At 42.8% G+C, this 14,783-nt stretch overlaps 1 protein-coding gene across 1 annotated transcript in view; it reads left to right on the top strand.

Moving 5' to 3' along the window:
• Positions 1-14,783, top strand: part of PCYT1B (phosphate cytidylyltransferase 1, choline, beta) — a 56,566-nt gene that overhangs the window by 34,299 nt on the left and 7,484 nt on the right. The window contains exons 3-5 of the mRNA XM_030202368.1: positions 1,773-1,889; positions 5,104-5,255; positions 10,902-10,980. Of these exons, the coding sequence (XP_030058228.1) occupies positions 1,773-1,889; positions 5,104-5,255; positions 10,902-10,980 (348 nt within the window). The remainder of the gene's footprint in view (positions 1-1,772; positions 1,890-5,103; positions 5,256-10,901; positions 10,981-14,783) is intronic.

Raw genomic sequence — 14,783 nt, 5'->3', positions numbered from 1 at the left:
GGACAAATGCAAAACGATGCACATTGGGAAGAATAATCCAAATCATATTTACTTGATGCTAGAGTCCACCTTAGGAGTTAACACTCAAGAAAAAGATCTGGGTGTCATTGTAGACCATACACTGAAATCTTCTGCCCAGTATGCAGCAGCAGCCAAAAATCAAACAGGATGTAAGAATTATTAGGAAAGGGATGCAAATTAAGACCTAGAATGTTATAATGCCTAGAATGTTATAATGCCTCTGTATCGCTCCATGATTTGACCTCACCTTGAGTATTGCATTCAATTCTGGTGCCGTATCTCAAAAAAGATATAGCGGAATTAGAAAAGGTCCAAAAAAGAGCGACCAAAATAATAGAGGATGGAATTCCTCCCATATGAGGAAAGGCTAAAGAGTTTATGTCTCTTCAGCGTGGAAAAGAGATGGCTGAGGGGGATATGATTGAGGTCTACAAAATCCTGAGTGGTGTAGAATGGGTAAACGTGAACTGATTTTTCACTCTTTCAAAAAGTACAAAGACCAGGGGACACTCAATGAAATTAAATGTAAATAGTTTCAAAACAAATAGGAGGAAATATTTTTTAACTCAAAGAATAGTTAAGCTCTGGAACTCGTAGCCAGAGGATGTGGTAACAATGGTTAGTGTATCTGGGTTTAAAAAATAGTTCGGAAAAGTTCCTGGAGGAAAAGTTTATAGTCTGCTATTGAGATGGACATGGGGGAAGCCACTGCTCTCCCTGGGATTGACAGCATGGAATGTTGCTATTCTTTTGGACAAAACACGGAAGAAACCAGTCTCCACAAAAAACAACAGTAATCAAAAACAGCGAAGATGACGCAAAAAAGGAAAAAATGCAAAAAGAGAAAAATAAGGAAAAGTAGAAAAGGAAAAAGAAAAAAACCACAAAAAACAAAAAAGATAAAATCAAAAAAAGACGACACAAAAATAATGATAATGATAAAACTTATGAATTTATTAAGGTGATATGGCTCGACACAGCTGTGTTTCAGCCCAACTGGCCTGCATCAGGAGTCTGTTACACCATGTATCTGTTCTCTGGTAATATCAATATTTCTTTGAAGAGTGTTCTATCAAACACTACCTTATTCAAAACCACTCTACCTTTAAAAAGGCTGTGTGCGCGATCTGACAATAATCACTATGGAAAACTGTGGCTAAAAACGTCTCGCTGGAGTAGCTGCAAATCAGAATGTGAAGCTGATTTGCAGCTACTCCAGCGAGACGTTTTTAGCCACAGTTTTCCATAGCGATTATTGTCAGATCGCGCACACAGCCTTTTTAAATTCATAAGTTTTATCATTTTTGTGTCTTTTTTTTGATTTTATCTTTTTTGTTTTTTGTGGTTTTTTCTTTTTCTTTTTTATTTTCTACTTTTCCTTATTTTTCTCTTTTTGCATTTTTTCCTTTTTTGCGTCATCTTCGCTGTTTTTGATTGCTATTCTTTTGGAGTCAGGAATCTCGCTGCTGTTTGGGATTTTGCCAGATACTTGTGACCTGAATTGGCCATTGTTGGAAGCAGGGTACTGGGCTAGATGGACCATTGGTCTGACCCAGTATGGCTGTCCTTATGTTCTTATCCTAAATTATGGAGAAGAGGAATAAATGTTAGTACTAATATATCTGATTCAGCCGTGAGCCTGTGTCTCAGATGCTTGAATATGTGACTGAGGTTTGAATGATCCTTATGGGAAGCTGGATAAATGTTTTTCCATCTGTGCTGTCTTTACCACTGTCTTTCTTCTCACACAGTTGACAGACCAGTCCGAGTGTATGCAGATGGGATATTTGACCTCTTCCACTCTGGGCATGCCAGAGCCCTTATGCAAGCTAAAAATCTGTTTCCTAACAGCTACTTACTTGTCGGAGGTAAGGTCCAAATTGAATGGTGTGTGAGGAAAGTCTGTGTGTTTCATGCGTCCTATTCAGCTTGGGTGATTTGCTGATTTATTTTTAACATAAAATAATGGTATGCACCTTCTGTAGATTTGCTTGATTTTGTTCTATTCAGCTTGTTTAAGTTGTTGATGTTTGTGCTGTTTTTAATGTAGAAAACGTAATAAAGTACAATTAAAAATAATATAATAAACAAATGCATTTCAACGTGATACTCTATTAACTAGAGTCCCAAAGGCTGAAAGAGGAAAAAAAGAGCTAATTGAAAAAATACTAATTACAGTCTACCGGGAAAAGGGCTGGGAACATGCCATAAATAAATGAATATATAAATACTCACTGTAATTGCTGAGAGTCCTGCTCAGTCCCAAATCGTAGTCCTACCATGCCAGCGAGCTACAGTCCAATCAGACCATCCTCTGAACCTCATGAACACATTCTGTAAAGACACTTAAAAAAAAACAAGCCTTGAACATCCTCCTAAACAAGGGTGAACACATGTTTTGGCCCGAGTGCTACAGCAGGTGTGTGTGTGGAGGGGGGGGGGAAGGGTCCCTTTGACCCTGGTCAGAGTTGAGGCAAGGGTGGTTGGAGTGGGTGAAAGTCCAAAGAGTTTGATGCCATGAAATAACTAGGGTAACCTACCTGAATCTCCACTGGGTGTCTAATTTTATTTTGAAAAATTAAACCAGTGTCTTGTATATACCACGAACCAGAAGTTCGGCAGGGTGGGTCATTGGAAGTGAGATACCCTGGAGGCTTTGAATGATAACATCCTAAGAGCTACTGCAGAGAGAGGAATAGATTTAAGACGGGTTATTCCACACTAACATGCTTTAAATTGCAAATAGCTGGGAAAATGTGGGGGACAAATGTAACAAATAAAATAATTAATATGGTAAATCACATTAGTAACTCCAGCCCTTAGTGTAAGTAGGTCAGGGATAATGTTAAATTCACAATTGAGATGCAGCTGATTTTAGCTCACAGGCCATAATTTGCCCTCTCCTGTTGGAAAGTATGAATAGTGTAGATGAGTGTCGGGAAGGATCGAGTTTGATCAGAGCAGAGCCAAAGGCGTTAGGAGCAGGGGCGTAGCCAGACTTCAGCGGGAGGGGGGTCCAGAGTAGAGAGTTGCACGGGGACAGAAATCTTACCCATTCCCGCCCGTCCCCGCTGGAATCTTACCCGTCCCCACCCATCCCCACTGGAATCTTACCCATCCCCACCCATCCCCGCAAAAATTTAAACCATCCCAACCCGTCCCCGCAAGAATTTAACCCATCCCCACCCATCCCCGTAAGAATTTAACCCATCCCCGTAAGAATGTAATAGTACATAAAAGAAAGTTCCAGTCAGCTCCCTCAGTCTCTCTCTGGATTTGAGCCACAGCATTGTAGACAAGGAAGGAACGGAAGTTGGAACACTCTGGTGCGCACATGTAAGACTTGTCTCCAATTCACTTGCACTCTGTGCTGAGAGGTCGCCACATGCACGCGCCAGTAGGTCAGGTGACATCTGATTCTCGTGCCTGTGTCAGAGCTGAGGTCTGTGCACCAGCCTGGTAGCAAAGAGGATTAATAGTAACATAGTAAGTGACAGCAAATAGACCTGAACGGTCTATCCACTCTGCCAATAGTCACACTCATGATCAATTCATCATTAAATCAACGAGTGTGATATTATATACTTGATTATGGTCTTTCTTTCGTGTTTCTGGAACAAAGACCACAGAAGTCTATCTGGCCCCATCCTTATGTTCCAACTGCTGGAGTTGCCATCGAAGCCCACTCCAGCCTATTCATGTTCTCATTTGTGGGACACAGACCATAAAAGTCTGTCCAGCACTGTCCTCATGTTCCAGCCACTGAAGTTGCTGTCTAAGCCCTTTCCAGCCCATCCTACACCAGATTGCCATGTATGAGACACAGACCATACAAGTCTGCCAGGTATCAGCCCTAGTTCATCACAGCCAGAGTCGCCATCTAAGCGTCACTTGACACATCCACACACATGCAGCCATTTAAGGTTAGGTTTTTTATAACTTCCATTTTCTAATTAGAGATCCTCTGTGTTCATCCCATGCCTTTTTGAATTCCGTCATCATTTGTGACTCTACCACCTCCTTAATGGAAGACTTTCCACATTTATGCTGTTAAAGCAAGGAGGAAGAGGAGGAGGAGGAGGAGACAGCACTCAAAGAAATTGGTATTCGGTAGATGAGAGGCTGGTGCAGGTGGAGCTTACAATTCCACGGGAAGCCCATAGAACTGGTTCCATCCCCGCGGGAACCCCGCAGGAACTGACTCCGTCCCCGCGGGAACCCCGCAGAACGGCTTCCATCCCCGCAGGAACCCCGCAAGAACTGCCTCCGTCCCTGCGGGAATCCCGCGGGTTCCGCGGGATTCCCGCGGGGACGGAAGCCGTGCAGCTCTCTAGTCCAGAGGAGCCTGAGGTGAGGGGGCACATTTTAGCCCCCCCCCCCCCCCCCGACTCCCATTGCCGCCAACACCACCTGCCCGCCATTGTCGATCCCTCCCTCCCCGACAACCCACTCGACCCCCCCCCCACCGTCAACCCGCTTACCTTTGCTGGCGGGGGACCTCAACCCCCCACCAGCTGAGGTCCTCCTCGCAAAAGGCTTCCTATTCCTTCTGTTTCTCATGTCGTGCAGGATGTCAGACTTACAGAAACAGAAGCCTGCGCGACCGCATTGGTGATCTACAAGGGCAGGCTTCTACATGGAATGTTGCTAGTGGAGGAGTGGCCTAATGGTTAGAGCCGTGGACTCTGATTCTGGGGAACTGGGTTCAATTCCCACTGTAGCTCCTTGTGACTCTGGGCAAGTCACTTAACCCTCCATTGCCCCTGGTACAAAATAAGTACCTGAATATATGTAAACTGCTTTGAATGTAGTTGCAAAAACCTCAGAAAGGCAGTATGTCAAGTCCCAGTTCCCTTTCCCTATAAAAGTGTTCCTCAAATGCAAGAAGCCAGCCACCACTCTTACGCCTGCTGTGATCTGCAGTGTGCAACTTCAAAGGTGTTACGTGCTAAGCCCCTCCAGCACTGCTGGCTCCCATTCACTCAAGCACCTTTTAAAACGGATGTAAATGAGAGTCCCTGGGACTTCTGGGTGTGCATTTGTCTGCTTGCTTATTGATGTCTGGGTTTGCTGCTTGTTTAGTTTGTAGTGATGAACTGACCCACAAATACAAAGGATTCACGGTGATGGATGAAAACGAACGTTACGAGGCTCTCCGACACTGTCGCTATGTAGACGAAGTTATCAGGGATGCCCCCTGGACGCTCTCAGCAGAATTCCTGGAGAAACATAAGGTAGGATTCACTCTGCATTGTTTATGCTCCTCACTTGTAAGAGCTTTTCCCCTTTCTGCTTTAATGCTGTTGTGTTGGTCATCCTTATTTGCTTGTGTCCTGTTGCATTGCTGTAAAATGTGAGATCTGTTTCAACTTAAATAATGCGCATAACCCTCTCACGAATCTACTATTGAATTACATAGGAGGAAAAGACTTCAGATGCTTAACCTTTCGTTGTTAATACTCTGATTAACTTTATAGGGTTAATGCCTTCAATATCCCACATAGAGCTATTTTGCTCGTGCTGTGGATATCAGGCTAGCTTGTCACTAGTCAAAAACCTCCAAATTTAACGCTGCTAATTTTGTGTTGTCTATATTGTATTATATTCAAAAAGATTAGCTGCACTTATCTGAGCTGTTAGCAGCAGTCTGTCAGTCTGTCAGGGGGACGCTCTACAGTAAAATATGAGAGAAATGCATCACCAAATCACAATAAGGAGTAAAGGGGCCAGGGCCACAAGCCTGCAGCATGACTGTAATTCCCATCAGACAAGCAAAATATAAGTGTCACTCTGACATCTGAATTTTAAGTATATAAACTAAGAAAATAAAAATGAGACCCTCCTGCCCCTACCCTAAAGAGCAATTTTCAGAATTACTGTAAACTAGATACCTGTCCCAACTACCTGATGAAATCCGCCCCTGACCGCTTCATAGCAGACCTCACATCCCACCTAAACTACATGCTTCAGCAAGCTCTCTTCCCTAAGGAAAATGGCAATATCCTACTCACTCCGATACCAAAAGACACCAAGAAAAAAACAAATGAAATCACTAACTACCGTCCAGTATAATCCATTCCGTTGTCAGTCAAACTGATGGAAAGCATGGTAACCAAACAACTTACAGATTACATAACCAAATCTCTCTATATAAAAGGCAAAACCAACGTTCTATGAAGCCTCCAGCCGGAAGTGTGAAGGGGGCGAGATATCCGGTTTCCCTATGAGTGTCTGCCCCGCCCTCTCTGTACCACAGTCAGTGAAGGAAAACAGCAGAGCACGAAATCAAATCGCTGGCTCTGTAACAGTGAAGGACTCAGAGGGGGGAGGGGAGAGAGGCCAGAGAGCAGGGACACACACACTCCCACATGCACACAGAAGAAAACCTTGCTAGCCCCCCCCCCCCCCCCGTTTCATTTGCATCAGAAACAGGGCTTTTTTACTGAAGGACTCAGAGGGGGAGGGGAGAGAGGCCAGAGAGCAGGGACACACACACTCCCACATGCACACAGAAGAAAACCTTGCTAGCCCCCCCCCCCCCCCCCCCCGTTTCATTTGCATCAGAAACAGGGCTTTTTTACTGAAGGACTCAGAGGGGGGAGGGGAGAGAGGCCAGAGAGCAGGGACACACACACTCCCACATGCACACAGAAGAAACCCTTGCTAGCCCCCCCCCCCCCCCCCCCCGTTTCATTTGCATCAGAAACAGGGCTTTTTTACTGAAGGACTCAGAGGGGGGAGGGGAGAGAGGCCAGAGAGCAGGGACACACACACTCCCACATGCACACAGAAGAAAACCTTGCTAGCCCCCCCCCCCCCCCCCGTTTCATTTGCATCAGAAACAGGGCTTTTTTACTGAAGGACTCAGAGGGGGGAGGGGAGAGAGGCCAGAGAGCAGGGACACACACACTCCCACATGCACACAGAAGAAAACATTGCTAGCCCCCGTTTCATTTGCATCAGAAACGGGGCTTTTTTACTAGTTACATAAGTACATAAGTAGTGCCATACTGGGAAAGACCAAAGGTCCATCTAGCCCAGCATCCTGTCACCGACAGTGGCCAATCCAGGTCAAGGGCACCTGGCACGCTCCCCAAACGTAAAAACATTCCAGACAAGTTATACCTAAAAATGAGGAATTTTTCCAGTCCATTTAATAGCGGTCTATGGACTTGTCCTTTAGGAATCTATCTAACCCCTTTTTAAACTCCGTCAAGCTAACCGCCCGTACCACGTTCTCCGGCAATGAATTCCAGAGTCTAATTACACGTTGGGTGAAGAAAAATTTTCTCCGATTCGTTTTAAATTTACCACACTGTAGCTTCAACTCATGCCCTCTAGTCCTAGTATTTTTGGATAGCGTGAACAGTCGCTTCACATCCACCCGATCCATTCCACTCATTATTTTATACACTTCTATCATATCTCCCCTCAGCCGTCTCTTCTCCAAGCTGAAAAGCCCTAGCCTTCTCAGCCTCTCTTCATAGGAAAGTCGTCCCATCCCCACTATCATTTTCGTCGCCCTTCGCTGTACCTTTTCCAATTCTACTATATCTTTTTTGAGATACGGAGACCAGTACTGAACACAATACTCCAGGTGCGGTCGCACCATGGAGCGATACAACGGCATTATAACATCCGCACACCTGGACTCCATACCCTTCTTAATAACACCCAACATTCTATTCGCTTTCCTAGCCGCAGCAGCACACTGAGCAGAAGGTTTCAGCGTATCATCGACGACGACACCCAGATCCCTTTCTTGATCCGTAACTCCTAACGCGGAACCTTGCAAGACGTAGCTATAATTCGGGTTCCTCTTACCCACATGCATCACTTTGCACTTGTCAACATTGAACTTCATCTGCCACTTGCACGCCCATTCTCCCAGTCTCGCAAGGTCCTCCTGTAATCGTTCACATTCCTCCTGCGACTTGACGACCCTGAATAATTTTGTGTCATCGGCGAATTTAATTACCTCACTAGTTATTCCCATCTCTAGGTCATTTATAAATACATTAAAAAGCAACGGACCCAGCACAGACCCCTGCGGGACCCCACTAACTACCCTCCTCCACTGAGAATACTAGTTCTCAATATTACACGAATCACAGTCAGGTTTCCGCCCCCTCCATAGCACATATAGGAAGAACCTCTCTCCAATAATATGCAAAGTACTATTCAAACACTATATTCCTATGGAATACAAAATAATTAGTAACGTTATACCGCTTTATCTGACCAGAAGAAAGTGGTTTACAAACTATAAGCAACAACTCAGAAATAGAAGTACATCAGCGGAAAGAAAAGAAGCACTTGCATAACAACAAAAGATAAATGAAACAGACAGGATGGTAGAGGAACACGGTCAGATGCGCAAATCCAGTCCAGTCAGGTGACCTAGGCCTGTACAAAAGTATTGCTATACTGGGACAGACCAAAGGTCCATCAAGCCCAGCAACCTGTTTTCAACAGTGGCCGATCCAGGTCATAAATACCTGGCAAGATCCCAAAAAAGTACAAAACATTTTACACTGCTTATCCCAAAAATAGTGGATTTTCCCCAAGTCCATTTAATAACGGTCTATGGACTTTTCCTTTAGGAAGCCGTCCAAACCTTTTTAAAACTCCGCTAAGCTAACCACCTTTACCTCATTCTCTGGCAACAAATTCCAGAGTTTAATTACACGTTGAGTGAAGAAACATTTTCTCCGATTCGTTTTAAATTTACTACATTGTAGCTTCATTGCATGCCCCCTAGTCCTAGGATTTTTGGAAAGCGTGAACAGACGCTTCACATCTACCCGTTCAACTCCACTCATTATTTTATAGACCTCTATCATATCTCCCCTCAGCCGCCTTTTCTCCAAGCTGAAGAGCCCTAGCCGCTTTAGCCTTTCCTCATAGGGAAGTCGTCCCAACCCCTTTATCATTTTCATTGCCCTTCTCTGCTCCTTTCCTAATTCTACTATATCTTTTTTGAGATGCGACGACCAGAAGGTGTGAACCATGCGGCGACCATTCAAGGTGTGAACGCACCACTGAGCGATACAAAGGCATTATAATATCCTCATTTTTGTTTTCCATTCCTTTCCTAATAATATCTAACATTCTATTTGCTTTCTTAGCCGCAGCAGCACACTGAGAAGAAGGTTTCAATGTATCATCAACAACGACACCTTTGGTCCATGACTCCTAACGTGGAACCTTGCATGACGTAGCTATAATTCGGGTTCCTCTTTCCCACATGCATCACTTTGCACTTGCTCACATTAAATGTCGTCTGCCATTTAGACGCCCAGTCTCATAAGGTCCTCTTGTAATTTTTTACAATTTTCCCACGATTAACGACTTTGAATAACTTTGTGTTATCAGCAAATTTAATTACCTCACTAGTTACTCCCATTTCTAGGTCATTTATAAATATGTTAAAAAGCAGCAGTCCCAGCACAGACCCCTGGGGAACCCCACTAACTACCCTTCTCCATTGAGATACTGACCATTTAACCCTACTCTCTGTTTTCTATCTTTTAACCAGTTTTTAATCCACAATAGAACACTACCTCCTATCCCATGACGCTCCAATTTCCTCTGGAGTCTTTCATGAGGTGTTGCCAAACGCCTTCTGAAAATCCAGATACACAATATCAACCAGCTCCCCTTTATCCACATGTTCACCCTTCAAAGAAATGTAGTAGATTGGTGAGGCAAGATTTCCCTTCACTAAATCCATGTTGACTTTGTCTCATTAATCCATGCTTTTGAATATGCTCTGTAATTTTGTTCTTAATAATAGTCTCTACCATTTTGCCCAGCACCAACGTCAGACTCACCGGTCTATAATTTCCCGGATCTCCTCTGGAACCTTTTTAAAAATCTGCGTATACATTGGCCACCCTCTAATCTTCCGGTACCACGCTTGATTTTTAGGATAAATTACGTATTACTAAAAATAGCTCCGCAAGCTCATTTTTCAGTTCTATCAGTACTCTGGGATGAATACCATCTGGTCCAGGAGATTTGCTACTCTTCAATTTGTAGAACTGCCCCATTACATCCTCCAGTTTTACAGAGAATTCATTAAGTTTCTCTGACTCGTCAGCTTCGAATACCATTTCCGGCACCGATATCCTATCCAAATCTTCCTCGGTGAAGACCAAAGCAAAGAATTCATTTAATCTCTCCGCTACGGCTTTGTCTTCCCTGATCGCCCCCTTTAACTCCTTGGTCATCTAGCGGTCCAACTGATTCTTTTGCCGGCTTCCTGCTTTTAATATACCTAAAAAAAATTTTTACTATGTGTTTTTGCCTCAAACTCAATCTTTTTTTCGAAGTTCCTCTTGGCCTGCCTTATCCTTATCTTATTGTCTGTGTATGAAGATCTAAAGCTTTTCTATGATGTTCAGAAGCAGCGATATTCACTTTCACAACAAAGGTCTTTCCAAAGACCACTTCCTTCTAGAATCCACATTCTGAGGGTTTAGATCTTCATACACAGACAAACCTCCTGAGGAAGGCACTGTGTGTACCAAAACATGATACCCTGTTGAGTCATCCTCCGTTAAAGATTTTTGATTTACGTCCAGCGTCTGTGGTCTGTTTTGAAGTGCCTGACTCTGTTCCCACTCCTTACTTTTAACTGTGATTCTCCGTGGGATATTTGTGTTCGTTCCACTCCTTCTGATTTTAGGTAGGAGTACTGACTCAAAGCAGTGTTGTTGGGTTGTTGTTTTTTTTTTTCATATAAGGAAATCTTGTTTTCTTAGTTTGTTTTCTGTGCCCTGAAGCTAGTTCTATAGGCAGGAAGTGTTAAAGAAATAAAGTGCCTGTGTGTGGCAGTGTTATCGTTAAGTGAAATTTTTTTCTTGCTTTCTCTGCAGATTGATTTTGTGGCTCATGATGACATTCCCTACTCTTCTGCTGGCTCAGACGACGTGTACAAGCACATTAAGGAGGCAGGTGAAGCATCGTTCCTGTTCTACTCTTCTGTACTTTTTCTGCAGTTGAGCTCAATGTCTCGGAGTTTCTTTGTTTATTTAACTTGTGTTGGGATTTAGCTCAGTCCCTTTTCAGTAGTAGCTGAAGGTGAGTTATATTTAGGCAGACTAGGTATTTCTCTGTCCTTGGAGGGCTTAGTCTTAAGGGGCCATTTTGCGAAGCGACGGTAAGCACTAAATATGTGGGGCGTGCTTAGGCGCACAGCGTACGCCTGGAATAGACTTCCGGGTCGGTGTGTCGAGCTACATCTCTGGCCATATTCAAGCCTAGCTTAAAAGCCCACCTTTTTGAGGCTGCTTTTAATTCTATTAACTCCTGTTCACCTGTTCAGTGTCTGTAAGTAATTCCCTTGTCCTTTATCCTGTTTGTCTGTCTTGGTTACATTGTAAGCTCTGTCGAGCAGGGACCGTCTCTTACATATTTAGTGTACAGTGGTGTGTATATCTAGTAGCGCTATAGAAATGATAACTAGCAGGAGGAGGAGGAGGAGCATTAGCAATGAAATAAATGAAGAGACCAGTAATGGTATAAAGATATGGTATTATTTTAAGTAAAACGAGAAAAAGACCTCAAAACACCCAAACGCTTACTACAATTTTGCTGTCTTTCACTGAGGTTGTGGTATTCATCACAGGTCTAAAAAAAACTCGTAGCACTCTTAGCACTCTTTTAACATTTTTTTAATTACTTTATTTATTTACTTAATTAATTTATTTGATACATTTATACCCCACATTTTCCCACCTATTTACAGGCTCAGTGTGGCTTACAAAGTACCGTAAAGGCATTTGCCATTTCGGTTGATAACAAATACAAGATTGTGTTGTGGTCAAATGAGGTAGAAGTGATTCAGGCGTCATGGGGTCGAGGGGGAAGAGGGAGTAAATTGTCCAGTACAATCATTGATTATGTTGTGTTGCTGGGTGTGGGGATTTATGTTGGATCGGTGGGATAAGCTTTTTTGAAGAGGTGGGTTTTCAATGATTTCCTGAAGTTTAGGTGGTCATGTATTGTTTTCACTGCATGCGGGAGTCCACTCCATAGTTGTGCGCTTATGTAGGAGAGTGTGTGAGTTGTTTTGTATTTTAGCCCTTTACAGTTTGGGTAATATAGGTTTAGGTATGATCGTGCTGATCCGAGTCTGTTTCTAGTTGGTAGATCTATGAGGTTTGTCATGTATCCTGAGACTAGCCGTAGATGATTTTGTGGACCAATGTGCAGATTTCGAAGATGATCCATTCTTTGATTGGGAGCCAGTGCAGCTTTTCTCGAAGGGGTTTAGCGCTTTCGAATCGTGTTTTACCATATATCAGTCTGGCCGCTGTGTTTTGGGCGGTCTGGAGTTTTTTTGAGAGTTGTTCTTTACATCCCGCATAGATTCCGTTGCAGTAATCTGCATGGCTTAGGACCATTGATTGTATTAGTTTACGAAAGGTATCCCTCTGGAAGAAAGGTTTTATTCGTTTGAGTTTCCACACTGAGTAGAACATTTTCTTTATTATGGCTTTTACTTGGCTCTCGAGAGTGAGATTACGGTCGATTGTGACTCTGAGTATTTTTAGGCTGTCTGAAATAGGGAGTGCGTGTCCTGGGGGGTTTATGGTTGCAGGTTTGTAGTTGTTACGTTGAGATGAGAGGATAAGGCAGTGTGTTTTTTTCAGTTGGAATGAATTTGCCCAAGAGTCCATGAAGTTCAGGCCATCATTGATTTCATTGATTATTTCAGTCAAGGCATGTCTGAAGGGAATGTACATTGTAACATCATCTGCATAGATGAATGGGTGAAGGCCTCGATTGGATAAGGACTTTGCCAGTGGGATCATCATCATGTTGAAGAGTATTGGTGATCCTTGAGGTACTCTGCAGGCTGCTTTCCTCGGAGGTGATATGTTTGAATTTGATTTTACTTGGTATGTTCTGGTGGTTAGAAAGCCCTTGTCCTTTGTTAAAATAATGTTCTTCATTTTCATTTTAATTTAGGCACAAAAATCACTCTCCTTTGACAATGCAATAGCAACTATGTACTTGTCTTTAAAAATAGCAGAAAGAAGTCGAGCACTTAACTGACACCCGATGACGGCCAGACCTGTTTCACTCTAACGGCTTCTTCAGGGGTTGTGCATCGACATTTGAAGTAACAAAGGAAGGTATCATACATTTAAACGATCACTTTAGCTCGCAATTTCTTTCACTTTAGTGCTTATTATACAGGATATCAGAAATTAAATTTGAGAGAGAACTCTCACCATTTAGATCTCATGGACATTTAAACCGCTAGCCAATCATCAAAACGGCATTTTCACTTTCAATCCACAGACGGCATCTTCAGTTTCAAAATCATTCGCTGTCATTCTCTCTTGACATTTGCTTAGTTGTTGATATCAGATCTTCTCCTATGACTTCTGCAACTCGCATCATATCATAAGTACATAAGTACATAAGTTTTACTTCCACTCTGCCTTCGTGTGTAGATAAACTGATTTGACAAGGAGCATCAGCGGCACAAGCAGGATTTGAACTCTGGCTTCCCTGGTTCCCAGCTAATGAGCTCTAACCACTAGGCCATTTCCATTCCTTAAGAGCAGCTGATGTTATAAATGTGTTGAATTTAATGATCCCTGGTGTTTTATGATGATGCTGTAATTTCATTAGAGCAATGGTTTAAAACCTGTCCTGTGAGACCACCAGCTAGATGCGTTTTCAGGATATCCCTCATGAATATGCATGAGACAGATTTGCATGCCTGTCGCTTCCATTTAATGCAAATCTGTTTTATGCATATTTATTAATGTAACTGGGTTCAATCTGTAAAGTAATAGTATAAAATTGATACAGTATAATTAATTATTACTTGACACTGTTTAAATCTTTGTTCACAATGTTCAAGACAACTTTTGATAATTATTATAATAAATAATCTGACCACAGAAGTGACTCAGAATTTTCCCAGTTCCCATTTTTGAGTAGCACATAAAGGCTTTAGGTACCTGGGGATAGTTTTGTCCAACAAATGCTTAGATTTGTTTCAGCTGAACTAAGAGAGGCTCACTTGCCAAATTCAGAATGATTTAGACTCCTGGCAGTCACTTTGGTTAACCTGGTGGGGTAGAACTGCGATGGTGCACATGATGGTCTTACCCAAAATTTTATTTCTCTTTGCTCAGTTGCCGCTTAAAATACCGAAGAAGTATTTTAAACAATGAGATAGGATATTGAGGAACTTTTATTTGGGCAGGTAAAAGGGCGAAGGTAGGATGGCAAACACTAGTGGGTGTTAAGAAGCGGGGGGGGGGGGGGGGGGGGGGGGGGGTTCCTAATCTGAAATGTTACAATCATGTTGCTGTTTTGAAGACCCTGAGAGAATTTCACTTTGAGGAATCTTCAGTAAGACAGGTTCTGTTAGAGAAAAGTATTTTTTACCCATGTTCCATTTTTGAATTTGGGGAACAGAATCAGAGTACAGATTTGTTTTGCCAAGGAATTTTGGTTTCACAGGAGACGCTCCAAGACATGTTGGGGATGAAAATTTCTTTTTACCAGTTCTTTCAGGGGAGGGATTTTCTAATGAGGACAGATGCTAAAAGGAATTTGCATAGAGTTATGACCTGTCTGGAAGTAGAACTGTTTAAAATTGGGTCTAGAAGGAAGCTCTTGTCCCGTGTGTGTGTGTGTGTGTGTGTGTGTGTGTGTATATATATATATATATATATATATATATATATACACACACACACACACACACACGGGACAAGAGCTTCCTTCTA

Source organism: Microcaecilia unicolor, chromosome 4 (genome assembly GCF_901765095.1).
Source record: "Microcaecilia unicolor chromosome 4, aMicUni1.1, whole genome shotgun sequence".
Taxonomy (NCBI): Eukaryota; Metazoa; Chordata; class Amphibia; order Gymnophiona; family Siphonopidae; genus Microcaecilia; species Microcaecilia unicolor.
This window is presented reverse-complemented; position numbering and strand designations above follow the sequence as displayed.